Source organism: Protopterus annectens, chromosome 3.part1 (genome assembly GCF_019279795.1).
Source record: "Protopterus annectens isolate FY-2018-M chromosome 3.part1, PAN1.0, whole genome shotgun sequence".
NCBI lineage: Eukaryota > Metazoa > Chordata > Ceratodontiformes > Protopteridae > Protopterus > Protopterus annectens.
The window spans coordinates 732879668-732905013 of NC_056732.1; the positions used below are offsets into that span (position 1 = coordinate 732879668).

At 38.5% G+C, this 25346-nt stretch overlaps 1 protein-coding gene across 1 annotated transcript in view; it reads left to right on the plus strand.

Annotated features, from left to right (window-relative positions):
* Positions 1–25346, plus strand: part of PKHD1L1 (PKHD1 like 1) — a 1597738-nt gene that overhangs the window by 944898 nt on the left and 627494 nt on the right. The window contains exons 37-38 of the mRNA XM_044066249.1: positions 2751–2855; positions 11504–11689. Coding sequence (XP_043922184.1) covers positions 2751–2855; positions 11504–11689 — 291 coding nt within the window. The remainder of the gene's footprint in view (positions 1–2750; positions 2856–11503; positions 11690–25346) is intronic.

The window sequence follows — 25346 nt, forward strand, 5'->3', positions numbered from 1 at the left end:
ATCACCCTGCTTCAAATGCATGTCACTAACATTTGATCCGTGTAATCACCCTGCTTCAAATGCATATGTCACTAACATTTGATCCGTGTAATCACCCTGCTTCAAATGCATATGTCACTAACATTTGATCCGTGTAATCACCCTGCTTCAAATGCATGTCACTAACATTTGATCCCTGTAATCACCCTGCTTCAAATGCATGTCACTAACATTTGATCCGTGTAATCACCCTGCTTCAAATGCATGTCACTAACATTTGATCCGTGTAATCACCCTGCTTCAAATGCATATATCACTAACATTTGATCCGTGTAATCACCCTGCTTCAAATGCATGTCACTAACATTTGATCCGTTTAATCACCCTGCTTCAAATGCATATATCACTAACATTTGATCCGTGTAATCACCCTGCTTCAAATGCATATGTCACTAACATTTGATCCCTGTAATCACCCTGCTTCAAATGCATGTCACTAACATTTGATCCGTGTAATCACCCTGCTTCAAATGCATATATCACTAACATTTGATCCGTGTAATCACCCTGCTTCAAATGCATATATCACTAACATTTGATCCGTTTAATCACCCTGCTTCAAATGCATATGTCACTTACATTTGATCCATGTAATCACCCTGCTTCAAATGCATATGTCATTCATACTTCTGTTTACTTCTGAGAAAGACTGGCAATGACTTTCATTCATCTGGCAGCTAGTGCAGGGGGTTAAGGCTCTGAGCTGTAATTGTTGTGGTGCAGGGTTTGATGCCCTCTGCCGTTATTGCCTCAAATCACAGAAGGATAGCCATCATAATGGAGACAATGAAAACAAAATCAGAATTAGTGATTCCCTTTTCTCAAGTGTGATATTTTCAAAACGACTTTATAGTCTGAATAACTGAAAGCAGCATTTCAAATAGTGACTTGTGGAAAACGTACACACACACACACACACATATATATATATATATATATATATATATATATTTATATATATATATATATATATATATATTTTTTTTTTTTTAATTTATAGTGATTTTGGAGCTAGTTATATAAACCTGTGATCTTGAGCAAGTCACTTAGCCTGACAGTACTTAGTAATAGCTGGAAATTTGTGCTAGGCTTCTCAGTGGTTGCCTGGACTGCAAGCCAAGTAACCATCGAATTTATTAGTATGTTATATTTTAAGGTAGTGGGGTGTTTACTGGCTATATGCTGAATTTCACTATTTATTCTTTAGTACATGATGGAGGGGCTTTTCTCAAGTTCAGAAAATATGCCTGTGAGAACCTAAAAGATGCTGTGAAGAAGAGTGTTGCCTGTTTTGCTTAATGTTTTTAAAAACACTCATGCCAATGGTTCTAATAAGCTAGTCTTATATCTATATAAGAACTCCTTTCAAGTTTCCAATGTGATACTGATGTTCATAGAATGTAGTCTTTTCTAACATTCTTCTATGCAATAGCTCAGTTTTAACACTGCTGTATCATAATGTATCACATTATTCTGAGATTTCATGCATGGAATAATATTCTGAAAAAAATAAAAGATACATTAATAAGTATGCAGATAGTAGGAATGTTTCCTCGAATTATTAATCTGTGTGAACAATGTGGAAATAATTAGCAGCATTGGATGCTTGTCTATATAGTAAAGTGTATTCTTATGGAATATTTCCAGTCTCAGATGTTTCCATTGCCATTGACAAAGTTAACCTTTGTCTATTTCCAACTTCTCAGCATTTATTGAATTGTTTCCAGGTCTTAGCTCTTGTTTGAATGATCTTTTTCTTTCCCATTATTTTGGACTGTGACCTCTACCCTTTATCAAATGGATGGAACTTTTAGTATAATTTTACAAGAGCCAGTAGCAAATGGAAATTGAGTGAAATAATACTGTTCGTATTTTCACTGTCAAGTCACTTATTTTTTTCTGCTGTCTTAATGGAGGAGGATGCTGTTTAATGCTAATTTATAATGAAAATTGTTTAATATGTCGGAGATTTTCTCCCTGGGCCTATGCTGAAAAAGGGCTCTTCAGCTGAGTTGGACAATCCTGGTCAACAAATGTAAAATAAAATAAATAAATAATGCTATTGCATGTGTTGTATTGTGGTACATAAGCCTTTCTCTTCCTTACATCAGTAGGGGATCATGCTGTACATATATCTTCCACTAGAGGGCAGTAAGCCCTGAAAAGTGTTTATCCTGATTCATAATCAAGAATGCAGAGCAGTCAATGGAAATATCTCTCCCAGGAATTTCTTCTCAAACCTACAATTTTTTTATTGTAGATGTACATATAACCAAATATTTTGTTACTGAGCCACAGTAAGAATTGTATCATTCCACTTCATTTTACTTAGTACCAAGTTAACATATTTCTCTGAGGTTCATTCTTTTGACTGGGATTGGGTATAAAACACATAATGTGGGTGACATCCAATTTTCTCCTTCCTCGAGAGTGCTATACTGTAGCTGCCCATACTCAAGATGAGTCTGTGACTCCATGTGTCAGAATGAATCAGCCCACTTTTTATACTTGGTCTTTGGTGACCCTTAGAATTATTTGTACATATGTATGCTTACTTATCTGTAAATTAACACACAGTGATTCAAGGCGATTTAGCAGAACTGTAGTTCCTTTTCAAAATGTGTGTTAGTGAAGGGGAAAAATAAGCTGCACTTAGTAACACTTACAATATAAACAAAGTATCACTAAATAAATTGTTTGTATTTTTGCAGGGTCCATGCCATGTGATATCACCTCAGTTTTGGAAGATGAAGTGACATGCATCACACGACAAAATAACAACAATTACCTTGTGACCAACAATGGCAAACATCCAAGTAAGTGATGTTACCTGCACTCTTTGAGCCTGCCTGTGAATAAACAGAAAGCTTGAACTCCCGTAGCTACACAAAGACAGATATTGTCTGATTTATGCCTGCACGCATTTTAAAATAATTTACTGCTGCACTATATTGAGCTTTGCTATCCATAGGGACAATTTCTGGGTTCTTCCTATATACCGTAACAGTTGTTTTTGAGATTCTTTCAGCGAAGTGCCATTGAAGTCCCAATCTCTGTGCTTCCTAATCAATACTGTGCTATTATTAGTAGATTTCTGTTAGGGAAATATCTTATTAATTCTGCTTATGTGTGTGTGCTGCACATGTCCGCATAAATACAGCATTGTTATATCAAGGACCCTTGTATACACGCTCAATGAGAGAGAGTTTCTAAAGGATGTACTAACATGCCTGAAGACATCAAAGTTCAGTGTTGCAGAATAATAAAATAAATAAATCATATTGTTTGCCTGTTGTACATAGTTTGTGTGCCTCTCTAGGTTTTACATACTGACTTGTAATTTTGCAAGTAAACATTTTTAATATGCTAAAATGTTTTGATAGTATGACTAAAATGAACAATAAATATATATTTTGTGTAAGCTGCATGCATACTAGGTTGAAACTGCCTTGTCACTGTTATTGTACTGCACAACAGGTATGGAAGTTTTTTGTACATTTATTCTGTATTTTGTAATTTAAAGTGGTGGCATTCTGATTTGACTAATGCAGTTACTATATCATTAGTTAAAATATGTTATTTATCCTGTCTGATTCACAACTATTAAAAACGTTCATTGGGTCCATCATATAAAAGAGAGAAAGAGGTTGGACATTTAAAATTTTAATCTATTAACTAGAGGGTTATACAAGCTGTTGACAGTGGTCATTCTCTTCATACAAGTTATCTTGTTCTGACCAAAGCATTCAGTAGCATACTCATGCTGGAATTGTAAGGAAACTGACATCCTTAAATATAGATTATTACATGGTTTACTCACAAATTGAGTATTAAACATAAAATCAAGCAAAAATGCCTCTGCCTATACCTCCATAACCATCAGACCTGATGGTGACATCTACCCAAACCCAGGCCCAACTCAGCATATTCAGGCACCCAACAACATATCCTCATCAGCTCCTTTATTAGTATCACCTTACCGACAGTACCATCCTGGCTTTCATATATATCATACCAACCTACAAAGTATTTATAACAAACTCCTTGAAGGGCATGCATGGATAGCCCTACTTATTCCAGACATCTTAGTTGCTGCAAAAAACAGGGTCCACCAGGAAACAAAACAGGAAGGAACTGCCCCACCAGGCTATAACATCAGATTAGCCACAGCCAATAAAAAAATCAGGCGCTGTCACTATTCTCTACAAAAACACATCCCATTTTCCACGTCTTGCCAATGTTCTGTAATTTGGAAGTCCTACTAATCATGTTAAAACAAAAGGCAATTGCAGTCATAGGTACATACATGCTCTCCCCACTGATAAAAATGATAAAACACTAGAAAATATTTTTTCTGTGCCTACACAAAAATCCCTTCCCTCATGAGATCATAATAATGGGGTGATGTTAATATAGATCAGTGAGCCATACAGTCTGAAAATCCAACTATTTATATGCATCTGTACAAGTTCACCCAACTTATAACCACACAAACTCAATATAACAAAGCCTCAGCCAGACAGTCAACCCTCAACTGGATCTAACATAGTCTCCAAATAAAATATCATCCCCTGAAACTCTGACAGACATCCTAAGTAATCAGTTATCAATCTACACCAAAAGGTACCAAAACACATCATTACAGCTTGGTTATAACACTTATTAGTTTTCAGGAAGACACCTTTACTACATCCCCTAAACTGAGAGTCACTAAAGCATCTCCCCTTAGATGATGCTGTCTCTGAGTTCAATAAAATCTTTCTATGTGCTCTAAATGGAATAGCCCTCTCAGAAAAAAAAAAAAGAATTAAAGATAACTCTGCCCCATGGCTAATCGTAGCAGCTAAACAACTCATGAAACAAAGAGACAAAACATGGAATGTCAGGAAGACACCTTTACTACATCCCCTAAACTGAGAGTCACTAAAGCATCTCCCCTTAGATGATGCCGTCTCTGAGTTCAATAAAATCTTTCTATGTGTTCTAAATGGAATAGCCCTCTCAGAAAAAAAAAAGGATTAAAGATAACTCTGCCCCATGGCTAATCTTAGCAACTAAACAACTCATGAAACAAAGAGACAAAACATGGAATGTCAGGAAGACACCTTTACTACATCCCCTAAACTGAGAGTCACTAAAGCATCTCCCCTTAGATGATGCTGTCTCTGAGTTCAATAAAATCTTTCTATGTGTTCTAAATGGAATAGCCCTCTCAGAAAAAAAAAAAGGATTAAAGATAACTCTGCCCCATGGCTAATCTTAGCAACTAAACAACTCATGAAACAAAGAGACAAAACATGGAATGTCTGAAAAAAAAGAAAACAGCTCCCACGTTATTAGCATACAGACAACTACAAAACCTAAGAAAACAACTTAGCAACAAAGATAGGAAAGCTTATTAAACAATCAGTCATAACATACATACTAATATATGGGCCTCAATCAATAAACTGTTAAATCTAAAACATGCTACTCAGCCAACACCAAACACACAGAAACAAACTTACATCATAGCTAAGGAATTCAATACCCACTTTATACAGACAGTACAGTCATTAACCAAAACAGTGAACTAATCTCCACCAAACGTGGTAAAGAAACAACAAATTCACCAGAGAAAACAAAAAATCGCCACTGCAAGCTGTAGAGTCAGACTGACTAAGAGCTTGTTACCTCCAAATAAGTCCAAAACTGCTGTTCATAAAAGCAAGAAATATTTATTGTGGAACACAACGAACTCGGCACTTTCGCGCACCATAAACCTAGGGCATCATCAGAGTTGAAAAGAGCACATCACTCAATCCTTAAAAAAGGAAAATCAAACACAGGTGACCCTTATCTAATTTACCTGCTTAAAGACATACACCATATCATAAAAAATTCATTCTGAAAAAAACACATACAAATTTACACTTTAAAACCTTGTATGTTGTCGGGAATATGGATACCTTATAATAAAGACAATGTGTTATATTAGCAGTGTCAAAGCCACTATTTTAACTGTGCTCCTAGCTTCAATACGCTGCCAATAGAACACGCTTCATTCTTACCAGGGCTAGCCATGGCATTCAATCTTAGATGTCATGCCAGCTCCTTATAGTCCAACATATTTTTTGCACCCCCCCCCCCCACTTATTCATTTGCACTCTATCTATAATAAAGAATAACATTTTTTTTAAATTAGTGCATTTGGCAGAATGGACATAGAGAGCATTAGTGGTTTTCTTATTTTTTATATCTCTTGTGTAGTCTGCCATACATTTCCTTAATTTTCTACTTGTTTTCCCTACATAGACTACCATACAGGAAATGCAGGAAGCTACATAAAGTACATAATCAGTGTTACAGTTACACTTGCCAAGACAATATAACATTCTATTGTATCCAGGAATGACAATGTATGGACCATCATTAACCAATTTACACATTCTACAACAACCACGTTTAAACATTTTTGAATTTAGATTTCTGTGTTCGTATGTGGACCTATTCCCACTTTCAAACCAATTTTTCAGGCTTCTGCCCTTAGAATATGTTACAGTGGATCTGTCCCGAAGCTTAGAAACCAATTCTTGGGAATAAAACACTCCAGTGGTTCTTGAGTATGTCAACTATATATTTCCCACCAAGAATTATTGTATTTTACAACCAAAGCTCCTTGTCTATTCTTCTTAAAATCACTCATCACAATGTTTACCTGTAAACCAATTTTTAAAATAATTGCAAATTATATTATTTCTTTTTTAACTTTCTTTAAAAGTTCCATGGGGTAACCCCTGCCCAAGAACAACCCAATCAAAGTTTGTAATTCGGTAAGAAAATTAGCATCATCACTGACTAACCTTGAAAGTCTGACCATTTGACCTTTGGTAATGCTTCTTTTCTGGTGTGGGGGATGACAACTGTCATAATGCAACATTGCATTAGAATAAGTCTCTTTTCTGTATAGGTTAGACCCCCCACTTCTTATTAACAAGGTCCTTATAGATATGAATGTCTAGGTAATCAATACTTTCATAGTTAATCTTATTGGTAAATCTCAAGAAAGTAGTGGTTTTACTTATATAGTCAAAAAATTCCACAAAGTCTTCCTCATTTACTTTCCACAAGATCAGCATGTCATCTAAAATCTAACATACCTCAAAATGTTTTTCATGTGTGTTGAATTTAATTTAGTCTTGGCAGAGTGGGAAAAAGTCCACATATTCACTTCAGTACACATGAAAAACATTTTGAGGTGTATTAGATTTTACCCCCAAAACACATCTCTACCAAAACAACAGTAGACAATATTCACTATCATTTCTACAACAACCCCATGACAGGACAAGTAAAACACACAAAATTATTGAATGTTACCACAGATGACCAGATGAAATTCAACCACCATGTACCACATGTGGTTAAAAAGGGTCTATATTATATACGTGAACGCAATGAATTGCAAACGCTATATAATCGACCCACAATCCAAGAAAACCCAAAATGTCGAACACACAGATCAACGATTTTTTTTTTCTAGGGAAAAAAATCGCAGCTCTGTAAAAAAAAAAAAAAATTCAAAATACAAAATAAAGTGGGAGGCTTCGCCCCCACACTCCCTGATGTGGGGGCTGTGCCCCACATCCCCCTACTTAAATATATCAACTCTGAGATCGCACCACAGTGGAGGAAATGGCAAAGTCCCAAAAAGGGCCCAGTGATTTTTTTTCCATTGGAAAAAACAATCGCTGTTCTGTGCTTTCGGTATTTTGCCATTTCGCGTAATGACGTTCGACTAAACAGCATTCGCAGTTCATTGCATTCACTTAAATAATAGGGACCCGTTAAAAAAGCTAATCAAAAATTAGCTGCATTATACAAAGTAAACACCTACCTCACTGTCATAACCAGATGTATAACCCCTACTTTCTTATTGCCATCTCTCTTTTATGATGCCACAACCTTTCTAGTTTACAGAAATTTAAAAAAAAGGAGAATGTATTGTTTTGTTATGAACTTTGTTAAAACATTGTTAAATTTGTCTAAAAAAATATAATATCAGAAAAGAAACCTTGTCCCTGGTCATAGCTAAAAAATGGTACAAGGATCAGCCACTTACCAATTAATGAAAACAAAATAAATAAATACAATGAACATAGATTTTAAATAGAGTAATAGAGTCATTCTGAACATAGAGTTTTTTTACAAGAACTGTACATCTTCAGTGTAAACCACATTTTAACAGCTTAATGAGCAAAGCTTTAAATTAGTCAATTCCTTCTATGGAAAACATAACCATATGCAATAATAGCTATAGCCACAATGCACTGCATCTTTTTCTGCTAGTGAAAGTTTCAGGCCGATACATAGTTTCAGACTGGATCTTTTAGTGTATGCTTTGAAATAATACTAGTTCAGGTGGAGAAGGCCAAAATAAATAATGGAATTAATTTTTCACCACAGAAATTACTTTGGAAATCCTGAGATTCAAGTAGCAGATGAGAGGATTTAGACTGATGAAACCAATTGTAAGCTATTTCTTATTTACAGAACATGCATTTAAGATTAGAAAGTAATCTGATATCAATTTAAAAATAAAAAAGTAGGTGAAAATGAATAAAACTACATCATATTTAAAAAAATATATAAAAGTTAGTTGTATGTAAAGTAGGTTTACCAAATGCAGAACTAATTTGTAGTTTCAAAATAAACTTCACAAAAACATATAAAAAAATAAATTAATGAAATTGTTAAATAATAAATCAATGTAACCTTAATTCTGGGGGAAATACCCACATCATTGGCCCAATTGCTCCCCTTTCCTGCACCCAGTCGTTCTAGTGGGGTGAGGATCCAGTATCAATGGCCAAAGTAGTAATCCTCCAGTCCATTTGCTTCCTGAACAGTGAGACCAGTTAACATATATGCTCCCCTTTAGAGGTAAGACTGGGGTGCAAGTCTCTCTGCAGACTCCCACATGTTCCCCTCTGGTGGTAAGACTGGGATGCAGCTGTCTCTGCTGACCCTGTGGGCTATTCTAACTCCCTACTCCAGGGACTGCATGTTGCACAGTCACTGCTTACTAAAGAGGTGCACATGTACAACAAGCCGAGCACCACTGTTTAACCTGGACTTGCTAAGCTTGTTACTGTGAGCAGTGCAGTGGATCTGTACTGCTGCAGATGTCACTGGTGCAGCAGGCCACACTGCCCTCCACTCCCCATTATGGGTGAGCTAACACGGACCTCTCACTCCCATCCCCCCTCCACGCAGTCCCTCCACTAGCTGCTAGTCAGAAATAGGTTGTTTGGGATGCATTTAGCACTGTATTGCTCTATATCATGGGGTTCAGGTATAAAATAACCTCAACTTTGTGCATGAGCCACAGTTTCCAGTGGTGGAAGCAATTTCTTAGCTCCATGAAAAACAAGCTAAGGAACCTGATTAGACTGACTGAATACTGCCTTAACCAATTTCCAGTTTAAAATCAAGTCATATAATTCAACAAAAATAAAAATGCTCACAAAATATAAGTGATAAACAGATTAATATTTTTTTTAAAAACAAGTATACACTAACCCGAAACATATGCTGCATAGAGGGACTTTGTAACAGAGTTATACAACTAAATTAAACAATATATACCAGTAGATAATAGAAGTAATCATTGATGGAGTGTGAGTTAAGTCGTTTTTTTATCTACATGTGCTTTTGTCAGTCTACTCAAGTTTTTGCCCTCATGGACTGCAGATCTCATGGGTAGACACTGTGCAACCGTCATACCTAGCAGTGTTTATTACTTGATTTACTAGACTTCCGGCAGATGTAAGAGGAAATACTAAGTGAAGTCTAAGAAAGGAGTCCTTGAGTGTCCCACTGATGCTGAAGAAAAAAATAAAAAAATAATAATTTGTTTTATATTTTTTCTCACAACACTATTCATTTTTGACTGTGCCTTTCCTTAATTTTGTGACAGCAGTACATGTTGTGAAGAAATTACTAATAAATTAAATTTTGTGGCAGAAAAGGATATTCTTACCCAGACGACACCATGCAGCATGTCCAGTATGTCCCGAAAAGCTTCCCCCTGTAACTGTTTAGTAAACATGAAATAAAAGTTTCACAACAGTAATTTTCACAATTTATCATTTATCTTATTCTTTCATAGGTCATTCCATGGACTATTAGTAAGTTCTCATCTCAAATACAAATTAGCTTAGTTTGCTCATTCTATAGCTGATATAAGTTTAATTGTAGACATTCTGTGTAACACTGGTTACATGTGCTTTGCTAAGCACAACTAAAACACATATCATCAGACATTATTAATAGAAATAGAAACAGTATCGATATGCCACATTTTCGTGTCTGTGCACGCATGTGTGCATATGTTTGTTTGCAAATGTAAAATTGTCACATTATGGCACAATAAGAAGTGAAAAAGCTCCACTAGCATAGAGGGCTAAATCGCTGAGTATGACCAAGGTGACCATAGTTTGCTTAGCGTCTCAGTGATTGCAGCAGATGTTGGAAGGACAGGAATAATAAAGCTGTCCCCATTTCACCACCCTTTGTAGGAAGGAATGGATGAGTGTATGTGTACATGAGTGCTTTCCCTAGTTGACCAGGGACCATAAGGAGTGTGCAGTCTGCAAGGGTCAGGTTCAGTTTATTATGTTGGATGTGAAGGAGTGGGCATTCATTATTAAGGTCTTTGCATAGCTACCCTTTGAGAATGACCTAGAATGCACAAAGGAAACCAGAGCATAATGCAGAACTCCTCCCCTCCCATCTCATGAATGATGGCTCTCATTTCGGGATGACTAAATTCTCTCCCCAAGGGATGAATGGGTGCAAGGACTTTCATCCATGGGAATAAGTAGATTCATAGATTGGAAAAAACAAATGGATAGCTAAAAGTCCACTTATTTATTGAAGTAGTAAATCCACATTAAGTGCTTTTGTCTTGTTATAAAGACTTCATCAGAATGTGCAAGCATAGCAATTGATGCAGTATAACTAGGCTAACCTAACTGCCTGACTAATTAATTAACTAATTACACATTTAAAACTAAAACTAGGTTTCTTCCATGATAAATATAAAGACCTTTATGAAACTTCCCTCAACAACAATGCACAAATAAATGTAATAAAAAGTTAGTATGTGCATTAATTTAAAAAGCTGCAGATAAATTAGATAAACCACTAAAACATTACAGATGAAAAAACATATAAACTGAACCACATGCAAAATATTACCTCAGTCCAAAGGAGCTGGTATTTTGCATGTGGTTAATGCATATACTAACTTTTTTAAGAACATAGCTGTATAAGAAATTGAATGTCTACACAAAAGTACATTTTTACAGAAAAAAAATGTAAGCAGTGAGTGCATGCAGGATGGTGTGGTTGCATGTGATTTTTTTTTTTTTTGCTATTTTTTATAAAACTTGACTATTGTGTTATGCTTTGTTTCTTTCAGCTTATGGAACAGGGTATGCCTGGAGCCCCTCTTCTCTGAATGTCCTCGTTGGAGACACTGTTGTGTGGGTTTGGCAAGCCCCACAATTTGTGACAGGAGTGGGATACAGAGTGTTTAGTGTTTCTAATCCAGGAGATGTCGATTATAATGGCAATGGTTTTAACAGTGGAAGCAAGACTGACAGTGGTAAGTTTTGTATCCTAGATGCATTTTTCATTTGTAGCAAACGCCTTGCATTCTCGATGCAATGCTTCAGAATGCTAATTTCTTCTGAAGTCAGAGATTAAATACAGTATGCTTTTCTACTAGCAAATTACTTAACCATGTCTATGCAAAACAACACTTTCTGTATTGTTCCAGACATAAATCAAAAAAATGTTATACCAAAAAAAGAGCAGAACACTGTATACACCCCAACAGTTAAGTGAAGTCAGGGAAACAGAAGGTAATACATTTTCTACCCACATTTATTATCAGCAGTTAACATTATCTGTGTTCAGTTTTTAACCCTGTGGATTTACAAACCAACAGGAGATGAAGGCAGATTAGTTTATTAAGTGTGCCTGGCAGAACATTCTAGTCATTTGTTACTCATCATGCCTTGTCACTCTGTAATTTATATCCAGACATGATCTTCTGAGCTTCTCTTTTGTTTACTTCAGATCATGTTAAAACTGATAGTGATTTTTTCATCTTTTTATATTTATAATACTGTTCTTCTCTTCACTTTTCCTGGTTAGGGGTCGCCACAGCGTATTTTTATATTTATAATACTAATAATAAATAACATACCCAACACACTAGTAATAGGTGACTCTATAGTCAGGCGCACTGATGTCCCACTAACTAGGCTGGACAAGGAGAAGGTTACAGTTAGCTGCCTGTCGGGTGCCAGGATCTATAACACAAGCACTCAGGTCACTCCAGAACAAGTACAAATATGACTCTGTCATTGTCCATGTTGGTGTAAATGACCTGAGATGTACCTCCCTGGACTACATGAAAAGAGACATGGAAGAGCTCTCTGATCATGTAGCCCAGGCCGGTATGACCCTGACCCTGAGTAGTATCCTGCCCTCACCAAGAATGATGCCACAGTATAAAGAAAAAATTATCAGTTTCAACAATTGGCTAAGTTTCTGGTGTCATTCAAAGGGGATCCAGTATCTGTCCACCTGGGAGGACATGCCCGATAAGCCACACTGCTTCACAAGAGATGACTTGCACCTGTCACCCTTAGGCTTTCGAATACTGGCCAACGCTTTTGCCGTCCCCATAGTGCCTTTTTTAGGCAAGGCTAAAAAGACAAACCCACCACTGTAAACAGCACAAGTAACCAAAAACTGAGGGTAATGCTACTCAGCACCAGAAGTCTAAACCTCAAAATGCATGCACTCTAGGCACTCCTCAGTATGGAGAACATTGATATCTGTACAGTAACAGAAACCTGGTTTTAAGACTCCAAAGAGCACCTCAGCACTACCAGGCTATAACTCATACCATACTTTTTGGCCACAGAACCCAGACCAAAACACAAAAGGTGGGCGTGTATCCATATTCATCAAGGATACCCATACCTCCAGGTTAGTGGCACAGCACAATGCCTCAGAGATCATCCATGAGCAACTAACAATGAGCAAAACTGCAATTCAAATTGTAGCTTGCTACAGATCACCCACCATGACCCAGGATCCCCATTCCGCATTTCTGGAGACACTGGAAAATATGAAGGTCCTACCAAATGCCCTAATATTGGGTGATTTCAATTACCGAAACTTTAACTGAGAGAACTTCTCAAGTACTAACTCCCTTGTCCAACACTTCCTAGAATTTATAAACTCGAACACCATGGATCAACTGGTCAACACCCTTACCAGAGGTGACAACATATTGGACCTGGTCATCATCAACATGAGCGGCCGGTGTTCCACATCGGAGGTCAAACTCTCGCTGGTTAGATCTGACCATAGACTAATCACTCTGGATATCCACATTCCACCTCCACCCCCAATCAAGGAAACCACTGTGAAAAACTTTTCAAAAGCAAACTTCACGTTACTTAAGACCAAGGTGGAAAGGTTCACAGCTGCCATGCTAAAGGACAACGCTGTCCAAGCTGCTGAATCCCTTACAAAGGCACTCTATGAGCACCTGCAAAAATGCATGGATCGTGCTATCCCAAGCAAAACCAAGACTCACTCCTCCAAGAAAAGGAAACCAGTCTGGTGGACCCCTGCCATAAACAAGCTATACAATAGAAGGAGGAAACTAGTGCAGAAAAGAGTAAAATCCCAAGATGGAAAGACATCCCTGATCGGTATCAGGAAACTACGATCCCTCATAAAATCATCCAAGGCTAGCTTCGAAAGAAAAATTGCCAAGGACTCCAAAGATAACCACAAAGCGTTCTTTAGCTATGTCAAGAACCTAAGTGGACACTCTCAGATCTGCTCTGAGTTAGTGCAGATTGGCACAAAATACACTGAACCGACTGATATTGCCAACATTCTGGCAGACAGGTTCAGTGCAAACTTCACCCCCCTCTCACCCCCTAAAGGGCCCATAACCATACCAGAAGAATGTAGTGCCCCAGCAATCACCGACACACAGGTTAAAACAGCCCTATCCAAAGCCAAAAATACAGCTTCAATGGGACCAGACTGTGTCCCAGGCTGTGTCTTACATGAGCTCCAAAATGAACTAACTCCTCACCTAAACACACTGTTCAAACACAGCCTTTCTACAGGCTATGTACCCATAGAGTGGCACAAAGCAACAGTTAGTTATCTGTTTTTAGCTATATGTGTAAAGCACAGCAGCTAAACAGCATAAACCCTCCAGCGAAAAAAAGTGCAAAGGTGTCCATACGTGACCACATAACGTCTCGTCGTCTATTGTCGTGTATGCTAAACATCTGCAGGAATGGGTGCAGTGTATAATGCAGTGTATCCAGAGTCCTCCAGGAGAGGAGAAAAAAAACAAATCCTCCTCAAAAATAATCATTCTTTCGAGGAGCTTTTATCTTCCTCTCCGTCTCCCTCTAAAAGAGGAAAGAGACAAATGGCTGCCCTGGTTATCTTTTCATTTGCTTTTGCCCTTCCCCTCTTTCCTCCCTTGTCCTCCTGAGGTCCTCCACACTACCCACACACGTAAGGAGTGTAAGACCCACTGACTACAGGAGGGGGGTATGATGACGGCCCTTTAGGCCTTTCTTTCCCTCCCAAGAAAAAAGGAGGAGAAGGAAAGAAGGTGAGGAAGAATCTTACCCTCCTCTCCCTCTCAGTTGAAGGAGGAGGCAGAGGAGGGAAATTCATCTGGAAGGGGGAGAGAATCGGCCAGAGGCGGCAGAGGCCCTCGCTGAACACTGGAGACTCATAGCTCTTCAGCTTTTCTTAGCTTTTCTCTTCAGCCCGACATAGTCCCTGTGCTGCCCGAGCGGGGTCGTCGTCGGCAGGCAGAAGGCCTGAAGGGCCTGTCAGGGACCACCCAGGGGGTTCAGGACCGATGCAGGTCCTTTCCATCCCCATCCCTTACTCCCCCCCAGTCCAATCCTGGACTCCTGGACCCGCCACGGAGTCACCCAGTCAAGCTCAGAAATTTCAAAGTTGCTGCAAAGGAGTCATTCGGACCCCGGTCCCACCAGACCAGATCGAGATAGGACTTACTCAAGACAAGATTCTTGAAAAAGCAAAGATCGGGGGGAGGCCCATTAACCTACAGCAACACTAGGGTCAAGTAGTCAGTCCAAGTTCCGAATGGTCACTCATTGTTCTCATCCAACCATTTGTTGGAAAGGTGTGTTGATGTGCTCGCCCTAGACCCTATATCATATTATCATCACATCCAAGACCAATCAGAGACACAGGAGGCTCAGCTGCTCAGCCTAGAGGCAGTCATTTTCAGTCTGCCGCTGCCCTTTGGCCCACACACAGCCCCCAGTGTGTTCAAATGTGGCAGTAGTGGTGACTGCTCACCTGAGAAGTCTAGGATTCCAGGTTGAATCCTCCAGTGGCTTTTTTTCAACTCAGTGGTCCTTTCTCTTCTCCTCTCATCTCAATCGGATCACAGACACGCTGGGGACCTTCGCTGGTGGCTAGTGTCCTCCAATTTGGATCAGGACGACCCCTTGTTCTTCCTCCCTCGGCGGCCACTTTGACCACGGATGCCTCCCAGGGGGGGGGGGCATTCTGGGCAGGTCAGTCCAAGCAAATGGCACCCGGAAAGAGACCCTCTCCACATCAACATCCTAGCAAGTCCAATGTCATAGCCAACAGGTTGAGCAGAACCATCCTCTCCTCTCATCCTGCACCTCCATGGGATCTCGGTTATCCCACTCCACAAAGGTGGAGCCACAATGGACCCCAGGAACTATCACCCTATAAGCCTGACTAGCCTGGTCTGCAAGGCTATGGAGTGCATCATCATGGAATTCATTAACAGAGATATTGGGAACTTTCAAACATTGGACCCTACCCATTTTGGCTTTGTTAAGGGCAGATCATGCCTCCTAAACCTGGTGGACTTCTTTGAGACAGTTACCAAGGCTTTAGACGAGGGAAAGGAGGTCCACACAGCCTACCTAGACCTTGCAAAGGCTTTCAACACCATTCTCCATTCTGGTATTATAGACAAGCTCACCAGCCTGAACTTAAACCCCTGCATCACGAGATGGGTTGCCAATTGGCTCACGGATAGAATCCACACAGTGAGAGTTGCTGGCTCTAGGTCCAACTCTAAACCAGTTATAAGTGGCATCCCCCAGGGCTCAGTCCTGGGACCTCTCCTGTTCGGTATATACTTTGCAGAGGAACAGGCAAGCACAGGAGGACTATGGCTTACCAAGTTCACAGACGACTGCAAACTGGGGGTCATAATTGACTCTCCAGCTGATACAGACATCCTCCAGAAGGGTCTCACTGAGGCTGATACCTGGTGTCAAAATCATGACAAAAAGTGCATAGTCATCCCATTTGGAAAAAAACAAAGTACCTGTGAACTACCACATACGTGGTAGTCCCCTAAATACAGAAAATGTAATATGTAATAAGGGATCTGGGGACCCAAGTAGATAGTAATCTCTCCTTTGATAATCATATTGCCAAGGTGGTTAGAAAATCCTTCTATGTGGTCCACCTAATCACAAAAGGGTTTGCATCTAGAACAAAAAAGGTTATTGTGTCCCTCTACTCATCTCTCATCAGACTCATCATAGAGTACAATGCCCCATTTGGGATGTACATTACAAGACACCTGCAACAGCTGGAAAGACCACAGAAGTGCCTCACCAAGAGGATTATTGGCCTCAAACATATGCCCCATGCAGCCCGACTGAAGAAACTCCAGCTGTACACAGTTGCATACCGTTTACTCAGAGGTGATCTCTGCCTGACAAACAAAGCCATGTCCAACCCAGAACTGATGGACATGCACCACCTAAAAAAAAACAAATCCCTAAGAGCCACATGCTCTAGGGATCTAAACCTCACCACAGCGATAAATAAGACATGCTGGAGGGGTAGATTCCTGTCCCAGAGACTCCCCATGCTTTGGAACAGGATTCCAATCTACATTAGGCAGAGCCCCTCACTAACACTCTTCAAGAGAAACCTTGACAAGTGGATGGGAAACAGAATATTTACCCCGGGGATCACTGCAGTGGCTCTGCTGGACAGAGGCACAGGGAACTAATGGCTCTGCTGGACCGAGGCACAGGAAACTAATCTAAGGGGGCAGTGAAAGCCAACACATTTTGGCTAGGCTTATAGATGCCCTCAGGCAGATAGCCTAGTACTTACCTATGAATGTATGAACCTATGAACTGCATGTGATAAATATATACAGGTGCTTCCATTAAGAATGGATGAAATTATAGGTACCAAGGATAGGAATTCTCAACTGCATATGCCAAAAAAAATGTCCAAAAACACTTTTAAGTGTTTTTTGTAGGACGACAAGCCTCACTGTAGCCCCCTGATGTGGGAGGACAAGCCCCCACACCCCCAAACTTATATATACCGACTTCACAGTCACACCAACGTGAAGAAGGGGGAAATTCCCCTGTAAAGGGCATTGTTGCTGGCAGAACTCATCAACACTGATTTCCTATGGAGGAACTCCGATTGTTGGTGAGTTGAACCTCAGACAACTGAAGCCTGAAGGTTCAAACATCATCCACCTATGGGTTAACATAAAAGGTCTCAGTGGACAAATATAGGTAATGTCAACTATGTAATATAAGACTTTTTGGTGCACAAATACATTTAATACCAAATATGTAAGACTGCTGAATGTACACATGCATGTAATATCAAGCACAAGACATATTACTCACCACAAACACATTCCATTCCCCTAAAATCTCACATATAAATGATTACCCAGCTTAGCTACACATTAATCAGAAGGCCCCACTAATCACAGAACTAGTCTTCTTTCGGCTTTTCCCATTTAGGGGTCGCCACAGCGGATCACCTGTCTGCTCATGATTAGCAGTGGAGTTTTTTACGGTGTCAAGTTGCCAGCCCGACAGCCAACCTTCCACAGAAGGCACACACATGCAGACACTCATGCCTAGGGCCAATTTAGAGTGTCCAATCCACCTACAGCATTGTCTTTGGGATGTGGGAGGAAACCGGAGCACCCGGAGGAAACCCACGTGACCACAGGGAGGACATGCAGACTCTGCACAGAAGGCACCCCAGCCGAGGATCAAACCGGAGAACCTCTTGCTGTGAAGTGACAGTGCTAACCGCTGCACCACTGTGGCCACCCTGATCACAGAACTAGTAGTTTAATTAATTTTCAGATTAAATGGATTCCAAAATCATGTACCATGGCAATTGCAGTGATTTTCAGTGACTTATTATTTTTTTCATAGTCATGGTAGTTAATGTTATTTTAAAGCCAGCCTTTTTAGACAAATACATCATATTACCAAATCAGAAGGGCAATGAATTCACTGCATCTTCTGACACTAATGTTTGCTTTATTAGAATAATTGTTTCACTCTGTCAATTCTCAACTCAAAGTCTACTAGCAAAGGGCCGACTTCACTACCTGATGACCACAGAACTACCACTTTGGATTGCAAGTATAATTATATTAATAAAGTTTTGGGTGCAGAAATAAATCACAATTAAGATCTAAAGCTGTTCGGCTGTACTGTCTTTGTTTTTGGAAAAAAAAGAAAATTACAGATGGTTTTCTAATTGCTATATCTTCACATAACTGTTGTCTTACAGAAAGAGATAGAGAGCATACCTATTTATCATTCCATGAAAAAATAAAATAACATTCTGTATCTGATATTATTTGTTTGCACCATATGAATATTAATTTTTTGGGTGGATTAATACACAGTTTTATACAGAGATTTTTAATCTCTCTATCTGTCTTGACTACCTATCTATCTGGGTCTATATCACAATGTCGAACTTACAAAAGTTTAATTGTTGTAATATCAAACCCTGAGGTCCGAAACCCAACAAAACCGAAAACACAGAACAGCGATTTTTCCCAGGGAAAAAATCAGAGTTCCATGACAGAACAAAAACAAATTAACCTTAAACTTAAACTAAAGTGGGGAGGCTGTGCCCCCCCACATCCCCATACTTAAATATACCAACTCCGAGATCGCACCACAGTGAAGGAAATAGCAAAGCCCTGAAAACGGCCTACCAATTTATTTCCTTGAGAAAAAAGTTGATGGGCCGTGGCTTCGCTATTTTCAACTTTCGGACTTTAGGGTTTGATATTACAACATTCAACTTGTTTTAGTTCGAGATTATAATATAGACCCTGTCTATCTAGCTATCTACCTATCATTTCTTTATGACCAGTAGGATATCATTAACATTTTTGTGTAATTAAAAGAAAATGGTTTCTTTTCTGGAGTATACATAACTTTACTATTTTGTCCCAAAATCAGCATGGACATATTCTGGATATAGATATTTATAGGTTTACATAGCCATAGCATATTAAGCTTTCTTTATAGAACTATCACACTTCTGGTCCACTCATATATCTTTCAGATCAATTTTCCACTAATAAATGCCAAAGTTATATTTAGATGAGAATTTAGTAAACTGGATATAATACAGCTTAGCAAAGTTATTTGACTGGATGGTTTAGGATTTCTTGCGCCTATTAAAATACCCTCAAGGGATATGTAATAAATACATTTTGTGGAACTCTAGGACAGCCCATTACCATAGAAATATATCAGCCTTCTGTTACACTTGCTCCAGACAGTTTGTGGTAGAATTTGTGTGTTTTACCGAAGTATTAACTGGGGTAAGTAGAACTTTTTACAACTTGTATATGTAGGAGTTACAAGGATTTCTTATTCTGATTATCTTACAAGGTCTTATTCTTTTTCAAATAAAATTCAAAATAATAATCTGATTTTTGACTACGTTTAGGTAAACAACTTCATATTTCATTCTCTGAGCTAGTAGAAAATTAAATATATATATGTTCTTTTGAAGATGCAAAAAAAATAGAACTAGTATATTAGATTGGACTTATTTGGTATATATACTTGGTGTGAATGATGTTTTGCATTTGTGTTTATGTGAAAAAAGTTACTTTTTTTTCATTAAGTAAAAGGATGTAGAGAGCAAGGCCCTTACTAGGGTGTGTGGGAGTTGTTGTTGTTGTATCTTTCGGCTTTTCCCGGTTAGGGGTCGCCACAGCGGAACTCCGGTCTGCTAATGATTGGCAGCAGATTTTTATGTACCGAGTTGCCAGCCCTGACGTACAACCTTCAACGAAGGTCCGCCCATTCATGCATGTCTCCACAAAGAAGACACTTTAGCTGGGAATCGAACAGGACAGTGTCTTACTGTGAGGCAACAATGCTACCGCAGCACCACCACCGCAAGACTAGGGTGTGTGGGAGTGACTGGCTCAATCTAAAAGTAGGATTCAAGATATGCTGCAAACTTTTTGCTTTCAGTCACACTTGAGATTTAGATTTCAGATGTTAGCATAAATACATACATACACATACTGGGTTCCTATTAGAATGACAAAAATGCATTTTGTCGAATGCGTTTTCATTGACACATATATAGCAAACAGGCAAAACAGTGAAGCAGCTGTTCAGCAAATTATTTCACTGGGAAAGAAGTCGCTTGACCGCTTCGTTGCTTTGCTGTGTTTTGCAGTGTAGTGTGGTTCCTTGTCTGGTATAGCTCCCGAGCGTGAATGTGCAACAGTTACTGACCTTAGGGTTAGGTTGCGGGTTAATGTAAGTGCATATGTATGAAAGTGTTTACTGTTTTTTTATTTTGCATTAGATGTATGGTTGAGTTACACGTGTATGTGTTTTCAGCTGTTTACTTTTGTTTTGGGGGGGGGGGGTAAAATTAGGATTAAGGTAAGTGTGTTTGTGTTTGGAACTGTTTATGTAAATGTGCGAGAGTTACTGACCTTAGGGTTAGGGTGCGGGTTAAGGTAAGTGAATATGTTTTAAAATGTTTACTGTTTTTTTTCCATTAGATGTATGGTTGGGTAAGGTGCATATGTGTATTTAGTTATTTACTGGTTTGGGGGGGTACAATTAGGGCTAGAATATGTGTGTTTGTGTTTGGAAGTGTTCAATGTTTTTTTTTTTTTTGGGTTAGAACAGCGATTCCCTAGGAAAGAAATCGCTGTTCTGTGGTTTCGACATTTTCAGCTTTCACTGAAAATGTGTCGATGAAACATCATTTGATGTTTTCAGCGTTCGATATTTCAATATAGACCCCACACACTCACATACATATGTGTGTATGTATGTATATATGTGCGTATATATATATATATATATATATATATATATATATATATATATATATATATATGTATATATATATATATATATATACACACACACACATGGGTCCACTTCTGTTAATTGAAAGCTTGTTTTTCCGAATAACAGAAGTACTACCCCACTTCAGCAAAAGTGCACTAAATCGAAAATGCACTTTTGCAAATCCCAGTTCACCGAACTGGACATAAAAAAAACACTACAAACACAGTTTTGCAGGGGGGCAATCCCCCTGCACCCCTCCTACTTATATATATACTAACTCCGAGATAGCACTACAGTGAGGAAACATGTATATTCCCTTATCCCCACTGTAGCATGCTTCGGTGCTGCAATGTTGAATTTCTTTTAATGTCCAGTTCAGTGAACCGGTATTCGTGAAACTGTAATTCACGAAAATGCACTTTTGGTTAAGTGGGGTAACAAGAATTTCTGCATCTTCATTAAATGAACTATTTATAAATAACAGCTATCTTTATCTTGGATGATATTTAATAATCAAAATCTATCATTAGTGCAGTCACCCAGATAATTAAAAAAATACTGAAGTATAAATGGTAAGAAGAATGTCAAATATCTATCTGTATATTGTGATAACATATCAATTTCAGGGTATGGACCCATAAACCATCTTAATGCCCACCTATAAAAAATGTTCCAAGGGGATCACTGGCGATCTCTTCTCCAAATAAATTTCTTCCACACGTATAAAATTATTACTATTGGTGTTTCTAATATGGTACCCAAGTGTTTCTTACAATAAAAATCTAATTAAAACTGATTTTAATTTAAGAAAATGTATCCTTCCAACTAAATCAATTAAAAATGACCAGTTCATAACTAATTTGTGTGTTTTTACATGTCATACTTGAATACTTATACCGGTCCTTATGGAGTGTTGTTTGGAATATTGCCATTTATCGTAACACTGACCAGCTTGTTGATGCCCATTTTCTGAAGGTGTATCCTCGTTAAGTACCCATACTGATTATGTATGCATGCTCATCAAAAGTGTACATGCATTCACTCCACTCCCCATTGTAGTGGTTCTGACTTCTGTCCTACATAGTAACTATTTCTTACCATATAAAACAGCTGTTAGATCTACTATAGTGATGCAGTGCTGTGTAGCACAATGTCACTGGGGATGTGTATGGCAGATGTAAGTGCGTATATATATGTCCATGTCACTGGGGATGTGTATGGCAGATGTAAGTGTGTATATGTATGTCTGTGCTTATAAGCACTTGCATCTATGTGTATGCAAAGTGCTGTGTGTGTGTGTGTGTGTGTGTGTGTGTGTGTGTGTGTGTGTGTGTGTGTGTGTGTAGGAGAATAGCAGTGTGTACATTAGATGCGCATACAGTATGTGGTGGGGGTTTTGCAGGTAGTGGTTGGTGATGTGAGTGAGTGGTCAAGTATATGGTGTTATTCAAGTTTTATCTTTTGCAGTGACTTTTTAAAAGCATGCAGAATGAGTATGTGTGTGTGTGTGTTGACGCTGGTGAGTGTGTGATTGTGAGAATGTTGGTTGAGTGTTTGGAACACTTGATATGTGTGTGTGTTAGTGATATTCTCCATGAATGGTACAGTGTGCCCAGTGGAAGTGTGAAAAAGAATATAAACATGCTGACTAGATTGAGTGGTTGGGTGAGTATGGTTATGAGCTTATGCATTTAATTGTGTGTGTGTGTGTGTGTGTGTGTGTGTGTGTGCAGAAGAATAGCAGTGTGTACATTAGATGCACATACAGTATGTGATGGGGTTTTTGCATATGTATGTGCATGTTTATGCATATGTGTGTGTGTGTGTGTGTGTGTGTGTGTGTGTGTGTGTGTGTGTGTGTGTGTGTGTGTGTGTGTGTGTGTGTGTTTTGTTTGTATAAATGTTGCCATAAGACTATGTGTTTGTTTGGGATAATACTGTGGTCAGGAGGATAGTGTAATGCCAGTGTGTGTTTAATGCAGAGCACTTGAAGGCTAGAGAAATACCTGTTGTGTGAGACGGGTACATATGCCATTGTGTGTCCTGAGCAGAATTTATTCCAAGCTAAATACAACCTCAATGTTGATTATATGAGTTTGGGAGGCACATGGACTTGTCCACTGCAGGGGAATGTGGGAAACTTGCATCCCCCCATTTTAAGATATATTTGGTGTTTGTAGAGAATACTGTAAATTGTCTTTTCTGTGCATTACAAAGATTTAATTTCATACATATATGTGCTGATATGGTTGTTGGAAATCATATGTGAACTAGGCCTGAAAACCTTTTCAGCCACAATTCCAGCCATGATGTATGTGGAGAGTTTAAAGTAGCCTACTAACCATCATTTTTGGAGGAAAATGGTGCTCTGGTGAAAACCAGCACATGCAAAGGGAAGCCAATCAATCTCCACATAGACAGTAGCTAGAAGTTAGGATTAAATCCTTGAGCAAGGTGTCGAATACTGGAAATATTAACCACTGAACCACTGTGGTTTCTTATGGCATATTACCTCAGTAAAGTATTCCAGGCAAAATCTTTAAACAAGCAGTTGAACAAATAAACTGCTATGTTAACAAGTCAATGTAACAGCATTGTTGACTTGTTATAGCTAAGTATTAAGTATGTGAAAGAGATGCTTCACATATGAAGGCCTAAGCTATTTCTTCAGAAGCATCATAAAGCAGTGCTTGATGTGTAGAAATTAGTACAATTGCATTTTATCTCAATGACAGCAAGTGCTTGGTTTTACATTCCTATGCCAATACTGCAGTGTACACTATGATGTCATCCTTTTGGATATCAAACTTAAATCAGGATCCCACCCCTAATCTGGCTGGAGTTCATGTAGATGACATGGTGCCAATGATGTTTATTCACTGAACAATATGAGCCATAGTATCCTTAGCACAATTTGCTGTCTTCACTTGTCAATGTAAATATCATTCCAAACTATAAATGACCATCCTACCTCCACATGCCTTTCATCCTTCTTCTTTAACCATGAAAGCCTGTAAGCTGTCCAAAATCTCTGTAGGATACCAGATATTGTTTTTTTGGTCTTAAACATTTTACTTTGGTGGCTTATATCCAAAGTGACATATTTATTTTTTTGTTTGTTTTTAGAGATGCTTTTCTTATATGTTATACTACCATGACTCATGCATCATTGGCAAAGACTAAGTCACCCAACCTCTTTTTTTTTTTTTTTTAAACAAGAGACGTATTTATTAAATCATCACATATGACATAAGCAATTATACTTTTAGTTGCAAATATGATGCATCACAAACCATACTGATATAATTTTAGTTTCAAGCATTATGCATAAGTTATAATCTACACAGCCATTGTCAGTCAAACATTGAATAGCTCATTCAAATCCTGCCTTCTTTTAAACTTCAGTCCTCATTGGCATGCATTGTTCCCACAATTCCCATTTTTTTTCTATGCAGTTTGCTCCTACCTTTTTCTGTAAGATCCCAATTCAAGTTGTTTTATCGCTGTTACTGTATTTACTACTTCCTGTACAGTTGGTTTAGACTTTGATTTCCATTTTCTAGTAACCTCTTTTTTGGCAGCCAACAGAATTAGACTCAGCAAGGCCTTACTATGTTTAGGCAATTCCAATTCTGTATCATAGCTCAATAAAATTTTGTATTTTAACCTACATGACATTTCTGTGGAAACCATAGTCACCATTCATACAATGAATTCCTGTCAATCAACTACAATTAATCTATAACTTGTAAATGAGGAACTACTTTTCCTCTGTTTTTCTTTATTGTTTTAATCCTTTCTTCTCCTCTCCTTTCCTGCTCACTTCAAGTAAATTTAAACTTAATTATGTCATGTTAGACATGATACAAATATTTACAACTTGTTATGGGGAGGTGTAAACTACCTATGTGTAAACTGTTGCTCTTCTTTTCAATATCTTGTACATTTTTTGTGCAACCATCTGTAACACAGGCTGTGTTCTAGGTTTTAAGTTTATTTTTGGCACCGCACAGCTAACCATCAGCTGCTTCCAGAGGTTTA